At 42.8% G+C, this 16622-nt stretch overlaps 1 protein-coding gene across 1 annotated transcript; it reads left to right on the top strand.

Moving 5' to 3' along the window:
* Positions 1–1071: 1071 nt before the first annotated feature.
* On the top strand, positions 1072–9957 carry LOC116331488 (E3 SUMO-protein ligase CBX4). The gene is made up of 6 exons (XM_031754192.2): positions 1072–1806; positions 2702–3078; positions 3279–3322; positions 3850–3915; positions 5787–5853; positions 7306–9957. Exons 2-6 carry the CDS (start codon positions 3010–3012, stop codon positions 8779–8781), a joined length of 1722 nt encoding a protein of 573 aa, XP_031610052.1. The 5' UTR covers positions 1072–1806; positions 2702–3009; the 3' UTR covers positions 8782–9957.
* Positions 9958–16622: the final 6665 nt, after the last annotated feature.

Below are 16622 nucleotides of genomic sequence, written 5' to 3' on the forward strand. Positions count from 1 at the left end.
TAAAGTTTCCGACACACCGTTAATAACCAACACGCACGTGCGCCATCACATTACACCCACCCCTGGAGCACGTGCCCATGTTCCCCAAACACGAGACAAAAAAAAAAAAAACGAAAAGAAAAGAAAAAGAATATTCGTATATCAACATTTGGCGCCAGCAGCCTTTTTATGCTCGAAGACAAATATGATACCTAGATGAGATATTTCAGGTTTTGACATCATCAGGTTTGAAGTGCAGACAGGTGACACGTGCACGGCCGCGCGGACGCTTGGTAGAAGCTCTCTGACCAGCACGTTTTGGCACTGGCACCTTCCCGTCACCCCCAGATTCTAATTTGCGACCTCGGCTCTTCTGCTCATCCTTAATTCAGGAGTGACGCAGATGAATTAGCAGACCGCACGAGCGGCGCTGTACGTGTGCGCGCGCCGAGGCTGCTGTGCAGCCCAGCACAGAGGGGCCGACTTGATGAGTATTGAATGTTTTGTACATATGAAAAGCTTTTTGGGGGGTAAACAGAGAAGTGCGAGTGCGCTGCGTTCGTTCATTTCAGGCGATAATTCACCGCCGATTTGCGCCCATTGCCTTATAAGGAAAGACCGCCGTGCCTGCCTGCAATAGGCCCAGCGCGGCAGCCTGCGGGAACTCTGCACTTTAACCCTTTCGCTGCTGAATTTTATTTAGTTCTGCCGTCTGAAACAGTGCGGCCGGGGCTGCAGTGACATTTTTACGCTTTTGTTTTCGAATAGATGTTTATGAAATGACTTCCTCCTTCAGACTCGGATTAAATGTAAAGAATAATAGTGAACAGAGAGCTGCGTGTGCCAACAGCGGGAAAGAACAGCACATGTTATTTGTAACCTCCCTCTGTGTCCGTCTAATTATATCAAAATCCTCAACCTTCCCTCAGGTGCAAATAAGCGCAACCATTTCTAGCACAAACCGTCGGCTTTGGTGCTGCAGGTCCGTGTGCCCCCCTCAGCTTCAGGCCCGAGCTGGTTCAGGCTGTCCGTGACAATAATGGAACCGGCTGGTGCCTGTCTTGTCGGGGTTCAGTCAGAAATAACCCCTCCGGAGTTAAAACCGGGGGCTAGAGTAAGAGGGTGACCTACATCGGCTGCCACTCAACCAGGAGCTATCTTCTAACAACGCGAAAATCCAGCAGAAAATCCCCGCGACACGCTGCCATGCGAAATGTCATCTCTTTGTGTGACCTTGACTCAGGGAGGATATGGAAATCTATTCATTGTAATGTGCATAGCAGCGCAGGGGCTCTGTTCGCAATTTAACTTTACACAGGGTCACGATTCATGCCGCATTATCATCGCGTTATCCACACTACAGGGCTTCGGATGGGAATGTGTTTTTCCCGTTTCAGTGGCATTTGCCGTAATAGAGAAGGCCTTGTTATGGTGGCGGTGATAAATCAATGTCAGATGGGCTCTGGCCTTGACTTTGGTTGGGCCTGTTGTGTATTTTCAGGTGAATGGTTTTCATTTTGAGCCTCTTTTGAACATACAATCTCAGGTTAACCAACTTATCGTGTGGCCCTCATAAATACATTTTTGATAGCGCTTTAGGTGCTATTAAGTGCGAAGGCGCAAAGATAAGAAAAAAATATCTGGGATAAACTCGGACTGTCGATGTGCTGTGACTGCAAATCAACACTAATTGCAAGGCCTTTCCCAGCTGCTGAATTCGGGCTGGTGAGCAGCACATTCGGGCCATCACGTTTCAGGATGAAACACTCACCATTCATAGCAGTCTCTTCCAGTTAGATCTGGCTTCGTGTTCAGCGACAAGGGAGGGTAGGTGAGGCGTTCAGGCTCTTATTTTGGCTCGTAACTTTTACAACCTCAGTCACGTTGTGTGGTGCACTTGTTTTTCGGATAGGCGTGTCACCCTCACGTTAGTTCTTTAGTCACAAACAGTCTAATTTGATCTCACGTGGGCCAATAAAAGGGTGGGATAATAACCCACTTTTGTTTCAGTATAAAGAGACCATTGCTCATAAACAGATAATAATCAGGCTACACCTTAAAAATAAGTGGAATGTCAACAATGCGTCTTCTGACAGGTGTATCACAGAGGCTCCGCAAAAACGCGAAACCTTCATACATAGTTTTATATGTATATATGTATTTAAAAAATCACAGCATTTCACTATTCATGGTTCCAACAGTTTATCAAAATCTAAGAAAAAAAACGTTGTAATAATATAAATGTTTATTTATTTATTTAGAAAGCAAATCCAAGATGGTAACGTCATCACTGTATTTCTCTCACTTGGAAGTAAAGCCATCCTATATGGTAGTTTGTAGGTGATTTTCCACCCAAACAAACAGAAGAGCAGGTGATTTCACACACTGGCATCTCCCCACAGTCAGACATGGAGTACCTAAGTATATCAGAACTTCCAACCAACAGGCTGGAGGGGTGCAAGCTTAGACACACTCCCTTGTAGCCAAAATTAGTGTCATATTTTTGTTTTTCTACAGAAAAAAAGTAAACGCCATTCATGTGTGGTTGGTCTTAATAACCGGGCACAATAAATTAGCCCACAACAAAATTTCAGCTACCAGTTCTTGCCTTGATTTCCATCCCTCCCCAAATTTCTCAAAGACATCCTCTACATCAGCCCCTTACAGCTTTTTTCATGTCGTTTACGCGCCGTTGAAGTCGTGATTACAATGTTTCCCACAGTCTCCGAATGCAGCACGGGAACAACCCCCGCCCCCAATAACCTCCCCCTCGTGTAACGTCACACCAACGGCTATTTGCATGAAGTGTTTTCTGGCTGCAGCTCGAGCTCGGCTGCAGAGCGAGATCCTCTGAGGGGGAAAGCGAGGGAAGCGGTGCAGTGAAAATAGGAGGAGGAGGAGGGGGGAGTCTTGTGTTTCACATCAGAGGAGCAGCGAGGAAAAACGGGCTGAAAGCGAGGATAAGGTGTCCGATAACAAAAGCAGAGAGGGGGGAAAAAAGCAGAAGAGCGGCTTCTCTTGTATCGGAAAATGGAGCTACCCGCCGCGGGAGAGCACGTCTTTGCGGTGGAGAGCATCGAGAAGAAGCGCAGCAGAAAGGTTTGTCACAAGAGCGCCGAAGGACATTTGTGCACACATGCACTTGGAAAGGAGGCTGATTTTTCTTTTTCACTTCTGCTTCCAGCGGAGCATATGTTGTTTTATTATTACTATTATTGTTATTCGATATTTTTCAGCTGACTGTGCAGCGCGGAGTAAAGTAACGTTACGCTCATTATCCCGTTTCTCCTCCTTCACAGGGACGGGTTGAGTATTTGGTCAAGTGGCGGGGATGGTCTCCAAGGTGAGTGCACTTGATAACAGAAATACACCCAACGAGGACGCCACATCCAAAACAGAAACTGTGCGCAAGTGTAAATGTCTGCATTTTTCTGTGCGTGGGCGCGCGTACGGGGGGTTGCGCGTTCTTGCTCCTGGCGCTCGGCGCGTTTATTGGCCCCGATGATGGATGTGGTTTTCCAATGTATGCAATCCCCAGTGTGCCAATTAGAGGAAGATGTCTATAATTGAACACTATGTTTAAGAAATGCCACGTATCGAGATTTGTGTGGAGGCCGGGCCGTTGTTTCCTCCCCCGGTTGCCGTGCGTAAAAGTTACCCATGATTTATTACACGTGTATCCACAGGGAGGACAAGCGTCTCAGCATGTTGTTTACATGTACGCCCACAATTATGACTCCAGGGAGATTTTATAAGTAATAGATTGAATTAGGTCCTGTCACCTGGGTATCTTCAGCCAGTGCCTGTTATGGTGAGCCGTTTTTGACTGGCCAGCATGCACTCACTGCTCTGTCTCTCCTCTGTGGACAGATACAACACATGGGAACCAGAGGAGAACATCCTGGACCCGAGACTACTTGATGCGTTTCAAGACAGGTACGTTTTTAGTTTGATAAAGAAGCTTCACCAGTGCACAAGCTGCTGAAAAACATGATGGAACAGGTTTAATCCACTGTATTTCCAGTTTTTGTCACAGCACATAAAATATCTGTCAGCCATCCCCAGAGAGTAAAGGAGGTTCTCCCTGTATATTTTAGAAGTGTTGAGAGTTTGGTTAACAGAAAAGCCTTAATGTTTGTCTTTAGATTAAACCCTGTGTCATCAGAGTTGGATTAGGGTTAAACTCAGGTTAGGGTTATCAGATCAAACTGAACCACTTTGTTGCGCATCTACTTTTTGTCACCTGATAGTTATTTGAGTGTCGGCATCAGGTTATCCTGCTAAAGTGCTACCTGCTGTCCTGCCATCCAATCACCAGATGACCAGTGTCATTTTCCACAGCATGACTGTATAAGTGAATGATGATTGTCCAAAGGTTGTTTGATCCATTGACTTTTTTGCGGGTTAGATTTTTTTCCCCTGAATTTTCTGATGTGCACCGTTTTTGGAAATTGCCCCAAAGAAAAGAACACAGATACTGAGGACATGAGACACATACCAGCAGTTTTCAGAGATGAATTACATTTAATATTCAACTAAAAGATCTCCATTAAAAATCAATAAAGTCTAGTACTAGGATCAGTCCACATCTACGAGACAGAGTTATGTCAGATTATACTTCTTTAGTAGTATAGGTGTACTGCTTATTTAAAGTATCTGCATCTTTCACATTGCTTAAATTGCTTATGGATTTGCATTTACACAGTTTCTAGTGCTATAAATCCAGCTTGCCTGCACACATGTTAAAGTCAGACTTTCTGATGGCACAAAGAAACCTCAGCAGACGAATGTGAAAATAATTTAGAGTCACATTCTGCACATTACATCATTGTGCATGGTAGAGTTTAAATATCTGTCTGAAGGAACATGAAGCAAAGTGTATTTTGGAGTCGAGGGGAAGTTTACATTATGGTTCACATCTTTACGTAATGGGCTCATGATGTGATGACGGTGCAAATGCAAAGCAAGATTGAAGGAACTACATAGTATCTTAGTAAACGTTATATATCAGAAAAATTCAAATATTACCCTTTAACGTTGGCTAGCTTGGTGACTTCAGCTGTTTGGCAAATACTAAATACTCTGCTGAGTGGCTGACCAGGCTGCTCCATGTGAAGGGCAGTGTAATTGAATTTCCTAAATGCATGCTGTGTTAAACTGTCACTGGCTTCTCTCTCAGTCTCCTTTAGCTTTTGCCTACAGCAACCTTTCAGGCGCAGGTCACACGTTAAGGCAAAACATCGACTTCACTCTACGGCTGTTTTCGCAATTATCTCTCGCTCGCTCCAAAGAGGAGGGATTTTATTGAAACTAATTGCGTGCCTCTCGGGGGAGCCAAATCGTCTGAATGCCAGGCTATGAAAATACACTGAGTCGTCATTGTAATTAGATGTGAGGGGGGAGGGTGGGGGAGGAATCTGACATCACTCCTGTCTGCGGTATTGAATTACTGTCTTGGAGGGACTTGGATGGAGACTGAGGAAAGTCAGAGAGGGGTTGGCCCTTATCTTCCACCGTGGATAGAGTTTGTTTACTGGATTCTGAGTGTTAGTATAAACTGACTGTTTAGTTTTTGTAGCAGCTGAGGATAAATGTACATTTGATCCCGTTTAAACAAAGGTGAGGACAGGTAAATATATGATAAACAAATAAAAATGTATGCTCACCTTACATCAGGAAGTGTAACGCATGCTCAGCGTATTCTAACTGAGCATGAGGAGGACACCCATGACGTCGTGTTGCCATGCAACTGCAACTCTTCTCTGTGTCATGGTTCACTGATTGGCTGCTGTCTTCCTCTCCCGCAGGGAACGTCAAGAGCAGATGATGGGATATCGCAAGAGAGGGCCCAAGCCAAAACATCTTCTGGTCCAGGTAAGAAAAAAAAAATATAACGAGGAAACAGGACTTCAGTTTTTCAGTTTTTTATTAACCAGAACATCAAAAAGGCAGCAGCTCAAATAGCATTGTTTACACACAGCACACTCTCACACTGAAATATACCTCAAAATGGGATTCTAAATACTAATCTTGATCATCAGTGATGATGAATGATGCTTAAGTTTCATTTTTATATGTACTTCCCTCTCTAAGGTCAGGAAATTTCAGAAAGTATTAAAGAAAATGTGAAATATGTCATGTTTCATCATGTGAAAATGATGAAACATGACATGAAAGTTGTGATACTAAAAAAACAACAAGTTTTCGTCTCTAACATGGCTAAAGCTTTTGGTACCATTAAAGCCTACATTACCCACAATGCAACTCAAAGCTCCTTTTGTTAGACCCTGCCTGTTAAACATTTGGGCTTCACACTCAAATTTTGTGGCTTTCAAACTGTGATTATGAAAGCTGTGCTAGATGCAGATGTTCCAAGTAAATATGTGGATAATATATTTTTCTGTTTTGTTTTTGTTCTTGTTGTTATTTAAATATGAATAAAAGCATCTTCATCTTTAACCCACTACACATGATCTTTTTAACGTAAAAGTCATGTGACACGGCAGATTAATATTGGCCACAGACATCTGTAAATGTATTTGGGTATCAGTCAACAAGGCTGATAAGAGTCGTTACAGATATAGTATTCCCTATTTTAAACTGAGATGACCCATCATGGTTTACTCCACAGGGTTTTGTTTTACCTGTATGATGAAATAACCAAGCTTCATTTGTAAAAATGTAGGTGTTGGCTTACTTACGGAGTGAAAATTTGAATGAGCGAGGGACGTTATCTTCATTAAATTCTATAGGAATCTGTTTTCCTGACCTAACAGTTGCAGTTAGGTGACTGCGATTGTACAATTAATGCATCAATCACTGGCCCAAAGGGCTAAGGGATCCCCTCGGAGGCATGTTTTTGTTCCTCTCAGGAGGGTGTTGGTGGTAACACATGGGATAAAGTCAATGCCGGGACACAAAGCAGCCAGTGACATTCCTCCAAGCTGAGGTCACAGCCATGGGAGACACTTTGAAATGTCACTGTGATGGCCGGGCTGGTGGCTCAGAGAGCTGCGAGGGATCTGTAGGAGGGCTGTGTCAACATGGACCCAAGGCCCCTGAAATAAACCTTGTGCTCGTTTGGAGCCCCGTCACACATTCCAAGCACAGTGTCTTCATTGCAGCTCGTGGGCCCAATGAAAGCTTTTTTGTACCCGACCAAAAACACATGTATAGAAACTGGAGACTGTTAATCATTAATCAAATTCCCAGCTCAGAGGGATGCCCTTTATTTTAAATGCTCATTAAAACAACACAAATCATTTAATTCTTTATCGATGGGGCTTGGGCGTTTTTAATAATGCTGATTACTGTGTTTGCTCGCAGGTGCCTTCCTTTGCCAGGAGGTCCAGTATCCTGGCTGACCTACAAGAGGCGTCCTTGGATGAGGACAGCTGTCAGAACGCCAGCCCCATCCAGATGCTTCGTCCGCAGCCCCAGCATTACCAGCTGAACAGTAAGAAGCACCACCAGTACCAGCCGCTATGCAGGGAGCGTGAGGCTGAGCAGCAGGCTAACGGCAAGAAGTTCTATTATCAGCTCAACAGCAAGAAGCATCATCACTACCAGCCAGACATCAAGGTCCACGAGCCCATATTTGCTAAACCCAAGCAAGACGTCCAAGCTCCTGAGCTGGCTAACAAAGAGTATAACCTTCCTCCGGTGCTGCAGCAAAAGTGGGTTCGGGACAAAGACTCGGGCTGTCTGACCAAAGTGAAGGATATCACCATGGAGCTGAAGAAGCTTCCAGCAAACTTCAACGGACACAAAGAGCCAGAGAAGCCAAAACCTAAGGAGGACGCTTTACCACAGCCCAACGGTGTCAGCAGCAGCAAACTAAAGATCGTAAAGAACAAAAACAAGAATGGCCGGATTGTTATTGTCATGAGCAAGTACATGGAAAATGGGATGCAACCAGCTAAAGTGAAAAACGGCGAGTGTGATGCTGCTGAAAAGCCACTGCAAGGCTCTGACAACGGTGCAGAAAAGCACCTGGAGAAGATGAAGCTCGTCAAAAAGCTCGGCCTCATCAATGGATTTGCTAAAAGCCCCGTAGACAAAGCATCATCTCTCAGTTCTGGATTTAATGGAAATTGCCCCAAAGAAAAGGAACCATCACTGAAAGCGGAGCTAACTGTGACGGAACAGGATAAACATGTTGAGGTCAGGGGTCAGGGCCAGCTTCCAGAGGATCAGCCTTTGCAATTGACAACCAAGCCTAATCTGCTCTCCCGGCCTTTGAACAGGGGAGTCCCCTCATCACAGGACAAAAGAGAAGGCCAAGGTGGGTTTCAAGGGCTAAAGCGACACCTCTCTGACACAGATGGCGAGGAACATGAGGGTAGTAAAAGATTTTTGAGCTCCAGGAGCATAAGCGCTCCCAACACAGCATCATCACCTGTCCAAAGCATCACCATCGACCAAAATGGACACCACGGTCACCCCGGACTGCAGGATTGTGGGTATGTGGACCAAGTGGAGCCCATTGACTTGAGTATTGTCAAGTCGAGGCCTAAAGCTGCAGTTCCCACGGCAGCCCAGCCCGAAACACACACACAGCCTGAGGCGCTAACACGCACAGAGGAGGAAAGACAAACAGAGCCTGACACACAAACAGAAACTCAGCTTGAAACACAACAACCTGCAGAAGAGGAGAACGCCGAGTCACTGTCCGTTTCTAACCACGAACAGAAAAAGGAGGACACATTTCCCTCCTTCAAACCTTTCCTTGGGAATATAGTCATCACGGACATTACCACAAACTGCCTCACAGTTACGTTCAAGGAATACATAGCAGCGTAACAATCTGGGTACCAGCTGTGCATCTGTATAAATGTACATGACATATATTTGTATTTTTGGATGCTTGAATGTACAAATGGACCCTTGTTGTTGTTTTCATTTTGTATATTGGTAGTTCAGATAAAAAGAGAAACTTTTTATTTGCATATTTCTTCTTATAAGCTCAACAAGAAACTGTCTATTTGCATATTTCTTCTTATAAGCTCAACCTGTTGTTATTTCTGGAGATTTTGTAACATGCAGTATCCTCTTGAAACCTAAACTGCAAAATTAGATGGGGACTTTAATTAAAGATGCACTTACTCATGTAAATAAATACGCTTCACTTTTCTATGGATGTAATTCGTTTTATACAGTCAACAGTCTACATGTCAGATAATGTCAAACAAATGTAGGCTATATGGAGAATTTTGTTAAGAAGAAAATTATATTGAATCCTGGTAAATTACACTGTGTCTCTGTGTGTGTGTGTGTGTGTGTGTGTGTGTGTGTGTGTGTGTGTGTGCGAACAGATGGACAGATTTAAAGGATGCGTGCTACTTGGACAGATTATGCCATTAGGCATGCTTAAACAAGCAAATAAAGAAAAATGAAGCGCCTTTTTGTCAATAAATATGATTTGCATTGTTAAAAAGGCTTTTAAATGGAAGATTATTCAAGCTTGATGTTTGCTTCTGTTCTGTTTTTTAAGCCATGCCTCTCTAGATCTGAAGCCGAGCACCAGTCGCCTGTGACTCTGATAATTTATGTTTTGCAGCAGCACACTGACTGAACGTGGCTTCTTTTTCTTTCATTTGAATGACATCAGTCACAAATCTGCTAGTTGAGCTGTCTAATCTTACAGACTAATACCACCAGCTGGGTTCTCTGGATTCAACTTTTTCATGTCTCTGTTCTTTGGCACCCTGACGTGTTCAGTGAAGGCAGCGCAGTTATTATGTATGGGATCCCAGAGGCTTCTCTTGACATAGTTTGCAGTGGAGCTGCAATTAGAAGTGTGTAAAAGCACTTTTCATAATCACTTCTGATCCCCTGTGTCTCTTCCTGCGCTGCTGGAGGTGGATTGAGCTGCTCTGTGAGAACGTGGAGCACCGTGTGCTTTTGTGTGCAGAGGAAAAAATAAAGGCTTCTTATGATGAATCATAATTTGCAATAATAAAATTGTTTGCAACTGAATGTGTTTGATGTGTTTATTCTCCATGCTCCTAAAGAAAAGCGGGGGAAAAAACCTCATGACTGGTACCCTTAATCACGTGTGTGACCTCGGCTTCCCTCAGAGAGCTGAATGTTTTAGCAGGAAGAGGACGGCTGCTATAGTCTTAAACGGTTACCTCAGAAGAAGCTAAATCTGATCTTGGCTCTGTCTATGTGTGTGTGCGTGCGTGTGGGCTGCAGGCCACAAGGATTACAGAGCCGGGGTGTATTTTCAGATGAGCATCCTACAATCCCACAGGCTGTTTTGGACCAGCATGTGTGCCATACTGGAGCTCAAAGTCAGGCCTTTTCACTTGTGTATGTGCAAATTTTTTTACTCACATAAAAACAACTTTTTACAGCAGTTTTCAGTTTAATTCTGTCCTATATCAGCAGTTTAAAGTAAAACGATCACAGGCCTGAATTATGCAACAGTAAAAGAAAGACCTTAAATATTCAGTAGCATTTGCGGTACTAAATGGCTGAATTCTTTGACTGAAAAACAAAGAAAGCGTATGTTTTGTGCTGAAATGAATGGTAAAGAAGTACTTTTGTAATTTAAAGCTCATAATTTTGACCTGAACAGCTGTTCGTGCCAGGTGTTTCTTCGATAAATCCTGCTGCCATGCTGGGAGACTCAACAGGAGGCAACCGATTTCTTCGCTTTACCTACAGGTTCAGCATTAATGGTACGAGGCGGGGTATTATTTTCACGTTTCTTGTTTAATGCATGCATATAGTGAAGGGGCTGGTTCGTGCAGGTGAGCTCAGTCCTAAAGCTGCCCGAAACATTTTTGTCTTGCCACATGAATGCATCATCTACCCATCTGCTGTGAGGGGAAATGCGCGATATCCGCGTTTTCCGACAATGTGTGTGCATAAAGAAGCTTTAGAAAAGCGGTGAAATCTGACATTTCGACGACCGCAATGACAGAGATGGCAGCTCTCGACCATTTCCTCTGCTCCAACCCGCCAATAAAACTGCTTTCTGTGCGCATTAATATGAGCGTCGACAGAGAAAATGGCTGTCCTCTCCTCCTCCATGCGCGCTCTTCTCTCGCGTCTCTCCGAAACGCTGAGCAGCAGCTGCAGCCCGCAAATTATTACCGCGATGTTCCAGCTGAGAAGCTACAGCGGGAAATTCCCTGCAGGATTCAAGACGAAGTTACTTCCTTTCTAATGGCTGTTTGCGTTTATTCGTGTAAAAAATAAAATAAAACGTGACAGACACCAAACAAGTTGGTTTCTTACTGCAATCTTCTAAACAAGAATTGCATAAAATGCTGCACTGAGGATTTGCGCTGTTCCTCTTCCTGATTTCTGTCAGGTTGAGCTGATTTTGCGTGTGCGTGTTGAACAGATTCAGGGGCTCGTTTAACAGAAGACACGTGCTTTTTGAAGTGCCAAACTTTTATTCCAACAGGAGTCTCGAGTGGGCCTGCACTTTCTCCGCACGGAGATCCGCACACATCCTTAAGTGCAGATTTTGGACTGCGCCACACATCAGCGCAGTTACAAACCTCTTGACCCGTCTGCCCTTTTTAAATTTAGATCCGGTTCAAATGCCGTGAACTGGACAGAAATTTCCACGCGTGACAAAATTACTGATTGAACCCGACTGTTTGAGCTCTTTATGATGTGAACATTAGTTCCGTATGTAAATGGGGGAAAAATCATCTCAGGTTCTGTCCCAAACCCACCAATGAGCCTGGTACAAATATTCCTCTGAAACCCTTTAAAGCTGCTCACATAAAGGAGTCTTTGTGTCGTTTTTACACAGAAAAAAAAGTTGTTTGAAGGGGAAACGGGTGGGAATAGAAACTGGAGTGTAAATTACACATAAAAACATCAGAGCCTAATAGTTTCATTTACGCAGGCAGCCTGCTGGGATCTCCCTGACTTTTCCAATGAACAAAGTGACTAAAGCTCCAGTCATCCAGCGGTAACTGGCAGATGAGCTCAGCCCTCACGAAGACTGTGAACTCATGAAGACTCGGGTGGTGTTTTTTGTTTTTTGTTTTGTTTTGTTTTTTCGTGTCAACGTAACATGATTATCCACAGTGTTTTCCCTAAGTAGTGAATTGGAGCCTCGCGCCTCTGATTTCGGTCTATTCTCTGTTCTCTGATCATTTTCACCCTGCAGGCTGTACGAGTCCGGTGGGTTTGAAACCGGTTGAGCCTGCACGGAAATCAAGTTTTTATGAGACATGACGGGAATCCGTGAAAGGAATTCAGCTTAAAAATGAAGAGAACCATGAAGAATGTTGACTACCTGCCATGAGACCTGATTGAACTAAATTTCTTCTTCACCTGCCCATTAGTGCGATTGCCTATGAATAAATGAAATTAATAAAGGCTAAAAATTGGGTCTAATGTAAACGTTTAGATCCCCAGAGAAGTGAAAAAAATGGGGGAAAGCCTTTAATTGGGGCAGGATTCCTTCAATGCTTAAGCCTCACAGAACGGGCTGAACTTGATCAATGGGATGTCTGAAATGTCTGTTTATTATTGCGCTGTTTTTCGTATTAGTCCCTTTGTGCTGTGGCCGGGGATTCCTGTTTTGTGCGCACACCGGGAACACACGTCTTGCCCGGATACAAGCCAACCAATGGTGTTTTAATGGCGGCGGCACTGCTGCACTGCAGGCGCGCCGAGACCAATCGCATCCAGACTCTGAGGTGCGCCCATCTTCTCTTTCTGTCTGCGCTCAGAAGAAAAAAAAGCCGAAGCATGGATCGGAACCTGTAGCCTGGAATAATCACCGGGCCAGCTGAAGGCTTAATCCGAGCTTTGCTTCCTTTAAGAGGTTCCGATATGTCACTCACTGCAGCGCCACAGATCCAAAGCAGTGCTTTGGAGATTTGGGCATCTTTCAAATATTTGGTTTGGGGCGGGTGTTCGGCCATTCCCTTTGGGTTTCACCTCCGGGGAAAATTACCTTACATATATGGTAAATATTTCCCTCTCTGCGCGCAACACCAAATTACTGCGAGTCACTTTCCGTTCTGGCTCTTTCAGGTGATTTTGAGCCGGTTTTAATGACTTTTATTTGAAGATTCTTTCGCTCAAAAACAGAGAAGAACAGAAAAAATGTTTTAATTTGGTTTATTAGAAATTTGGGGAATTTTAATGCGTCGTGGCATCTTCGCTCAGCCTGTAGTCACACCTTTTTATTAACAACAGTTTAGGAATTTAAAACGACAAATGCTCTGGATAGTTTTAAATATTCCAGAAATTGCTGGTGGTCAGTCAATCTCTGCTCTTAATTATCCCGATGTGAGGCCTCTTCACCCCCGTGTGGTTTTCATGTTTTTGTTCCTCAGTCAGTGATCGTGGGCCTGCTGGACCCGCGCGCATGATTGAGATTTTAAACCAACCTCAGCTGTTTGTTTTATTACACTTACAAGCAATAAAGGCAGCATATATTATTTACCATGTAGCTACATATTTAGCTTTACATGATAGTGTTTATATTTTGAAGTGATGAAACGTGAAAAAGAAGAAGCAAAAGCGTGTTTTATTTTTAATAAATATAAACGAGGAATTTTATTAAATTGAACACATTATGTCGGTCTAAACAAAACAAACAAACAACATTCATCACTTTGCACAACTTCAGAAGAGGGACGGCTTTACTCTCTCTTTTCTGTGCGTGCGTGTGTGTGTGTGTGTGTGTGTGTGTGTGTGTGTGTGTGTGTGTGTGTGTGTGTGTGTGTGTGGCAGAGACCTGTACTGTAAAATGTAATTACTTCTCAGAACTTAAAAAACGTATGCAAACTTGTTGCCTCAGAAAAACTAACTGCAGCTTACTTAAGATGAATTAGTTAGAGCATCTTATTCATTGAGAATATCAGAAGTTAAACTATGGATTTCTCTCTCACACTCACACACACACGTACATACACACACCTTGAAGGGTAATACAGTACATACACACAGATTTAGTTGTGTGATGATTTGTGTGTGTAAAAAGATTTGTATGTGAGTAAAAAAGATTTGTATATAAAAAAGAATTTGTAGTGCGTAAAAAGATTTGCATCCTCCTGTCATGTCAATCACAAATGTGACCAATCAGATGAGGGGCACTTTTTGAACTGCAGGTCCTTGAAGGGTAATACAGTTTGAAGCTGGAGGTCTCCTGCTCCTCACGGAGGTTGCAGAAGCTCTTGTTCTTGAATTTGTCTTCTCCGCATTTGAAGTTTGCACCAGGGCCTTGCCAGGCTCCTCGAGAAAATCCTTTGCTCTGGAGCTTTCCTGTGTTTCAGTGTGGGTTTGGATATAACCAGATGATAAAAGCATTTCACGCTGGGATATCTAAGATGTTGAAACATATCACAAGTATAGCCTAGGGTTCCCATTTTCCAGCTGTAGCCAGTCACCAGCTTGCCCATGTCGTCCAGCCGTCCCTCTGTGGGATTATGATCCATGATGACTTCTGGTATTTGATGTTCCTGCTCAAACACTCTCACACCCTTAGATTTTTCTCCGTTTTTTTTTTTTTTCTGTAGGACACCTAGGAGGTGAACGCACACCTGGAAGAGCTGAAAGATTTGTGTCTGGGCCGTTTTTCAGGACCGTCCACCTTTGTCTGCTTCCTCTTTAGAGGCTCCGATCACAGTTTGTGTGACATAAAAACGCTATTGCATATTGCATTATTTCCCTGTAAACAGACGAAAGTTGCATTTAAATGCATTTGATGACGCAGCATCACAAGCAGCGCTGCAGAGCTTCCTGATAAATGGCACCAATGCTCGTCCCAGAGGAATTCTGTGGACTCCAGTTAGAATCCGAAACCCCAGCAAGAAGTGCATGTGAGTGGATTTGGGCCATCTCTCTCACCCCTCTCTAAAAACGCTTCTTCCCTCTAAATCAATGTACCGCAGAATGATTTAATGACGTCATCAGGCACAGCCAGAAAAAGTTAAAAGGAAGACTGCAAATTCAGCACGCGAGTAAATCCCATCGGTGCCCGCTGCATTTTTACACTGTCAGCTCCGCGGGGTGTTTCTTTCTTTGGTGCAGGGAGACCATTTTCTTCAGATCCGTATTTTATCCCTTGCTGGCTGCTGATTGGCTGGCTGCTGATTGGCCGGTCCCGCGGTGTGCCGCTGAGCGGGGTCCTGGGGCAGGCTTATTTTGGAAGGGGTTAGAGGTCAGTTTCATCCTCTTCTTCAAGCTCACCACCGCCAGAGTTTGAATGGATAGATGTAATGTTACGTTTCTGAAACCTTTTCTCGATGATTATCTTTTCAAGCTTCTCTGTCTTCGAAAATCATATCTCTCTTGTGGTTACCCTAGCGTTACACAAATGACTCCTAAAAGAATATTTGGGAGTGGTGCTCAAGGACGAAAAAAAAAAAAAAAAATTAAAATAATTGGAGATAGAAAAAATAAAAGTATATGAAATAATTTAAAAGTTGAGTTTGTTACATCAGTTTTGTGCTTGAACATATTTAACAGTAAATGATCACAGTTAAGTTTAACCTGACCTGCTGCCTAGATGTAATAGATTTAAATGATGAGTCATGAGTCTGAGGCATTTTTGAAATTTTTTTATTTATTTAAAAATGTTCCAACCGAAGAGGAATTAAATGCATAATTAATAACCAAATAACCCCTTTGATTGTATGGCCAGCTTTTCTTTTCTTTTTTTTTTTTTTTTTTTTTTTTACTTACTTACCCTTCCCTTTATCGCCGCTGTTCTTGTGTTGGAATTCATTTCATCTCATTTTTAAGTGACGAAGAAAGATCAGCCAATCTCAGCAAAGATGTTCAAATGATTCAGCCGAGACTAACCGCTCTTTATGCTGACTCAGCCGTTGCCGTCCGCGCTAAACAGACACATCAAGCAAATAAACGTTTGTTAAACAGATCTTTTCATATAAATAAATAATATATATACAAACGTAGTTATTCTTGTTATTTCAACCTAATAAAATCGAATCTAAAAAATGAGCAAGTAAAAAATTATAAATATAAAAATAGTCGAATGCATAATAATAATAATAATAATAATAATAATGATGATGATAATAATAATAATGTTTTTAAATTATTTTTTATTTTATTATTTTTTATTATTACACTGATACCAAAGTAAATGCATAAATAATCGAATTTATTTAATTTGATATTATTTTTTTGCGGGTAACATAAATGTGTCACTGTATGGAAAAACAGGGATCTGATTTATGAGCGGAAGGGCGCCTCGCTGTGAAAAAGGAAAAGTGAAAACTGGGGTTTAACTCTGACCTTTTTCTGTTTGATGTGCGTTAAAAACGAGGGGCCTCGCAGGAGCTCGTCCATAATTTCCGATTATCTTGGCTGAGAAATCTCATTATCGGGAAAAAAGTAAATAATAACTCAAAGCTGGTTGTGTTTCATAATTCAAAGAAACAAATCACAACCCCCCGTTTCATTGAAGAGACCAATCAGATGCCTTTAAACCTCAGACAGCGAGAAGCTTTCCCAGATCTCTTCCTGGAAAATTCGTCTTATTACTGCTTATCTTTGGGCCATGACAGCTGTTTTCCTAACGTTTGATGAATCAGTGTCACTGAAAGGTTCAGTTTAATCACTGAGATCCAGTGGACTGACCTCTTACCAAACCACACATTTATTTTATAACATTAAGGGCGTGTATTTGA

Source organism: Oreochromis aureus, linkage group 6 (assembly GCF_013358895.1).
Source record: "Oreochromis aureus strain Israel breed Guangdong linkage group 6, ZZ_aureus, whole genome shotgun sequence".
NCBI classification, from domain to species: domain Eukaryota; kingdom Metazoa; phylum Chordata; class Actinopteri; order Cichliformes; family Cichlidae; genus Oreochromis; species Oreochromis aureus.

Coding starts and splice junctions, on each gene's coding strand:
- LOC116331488 (XM_031754192.2), top strand. CDS start 3,010: ATGGAGCTACCCGCCGCGGGAGAGCACGTCTTTGCGGTGGAGAGCATC. Junction 3,079..3,278: donor AGAAGAAGCGCAGCAGAAAG/GTTTGTCACAAG, acceptor CCTCCTTCACAG/GGACGGGTTGAGTATTTGGT. Junction 3,916..5,786: donor CTTGATGCGTTTCAAGACAG/GTACGTTTTTAG, acceptor CCTCTCCCGCAG/GGAACGTCAAGAGCAGATGA.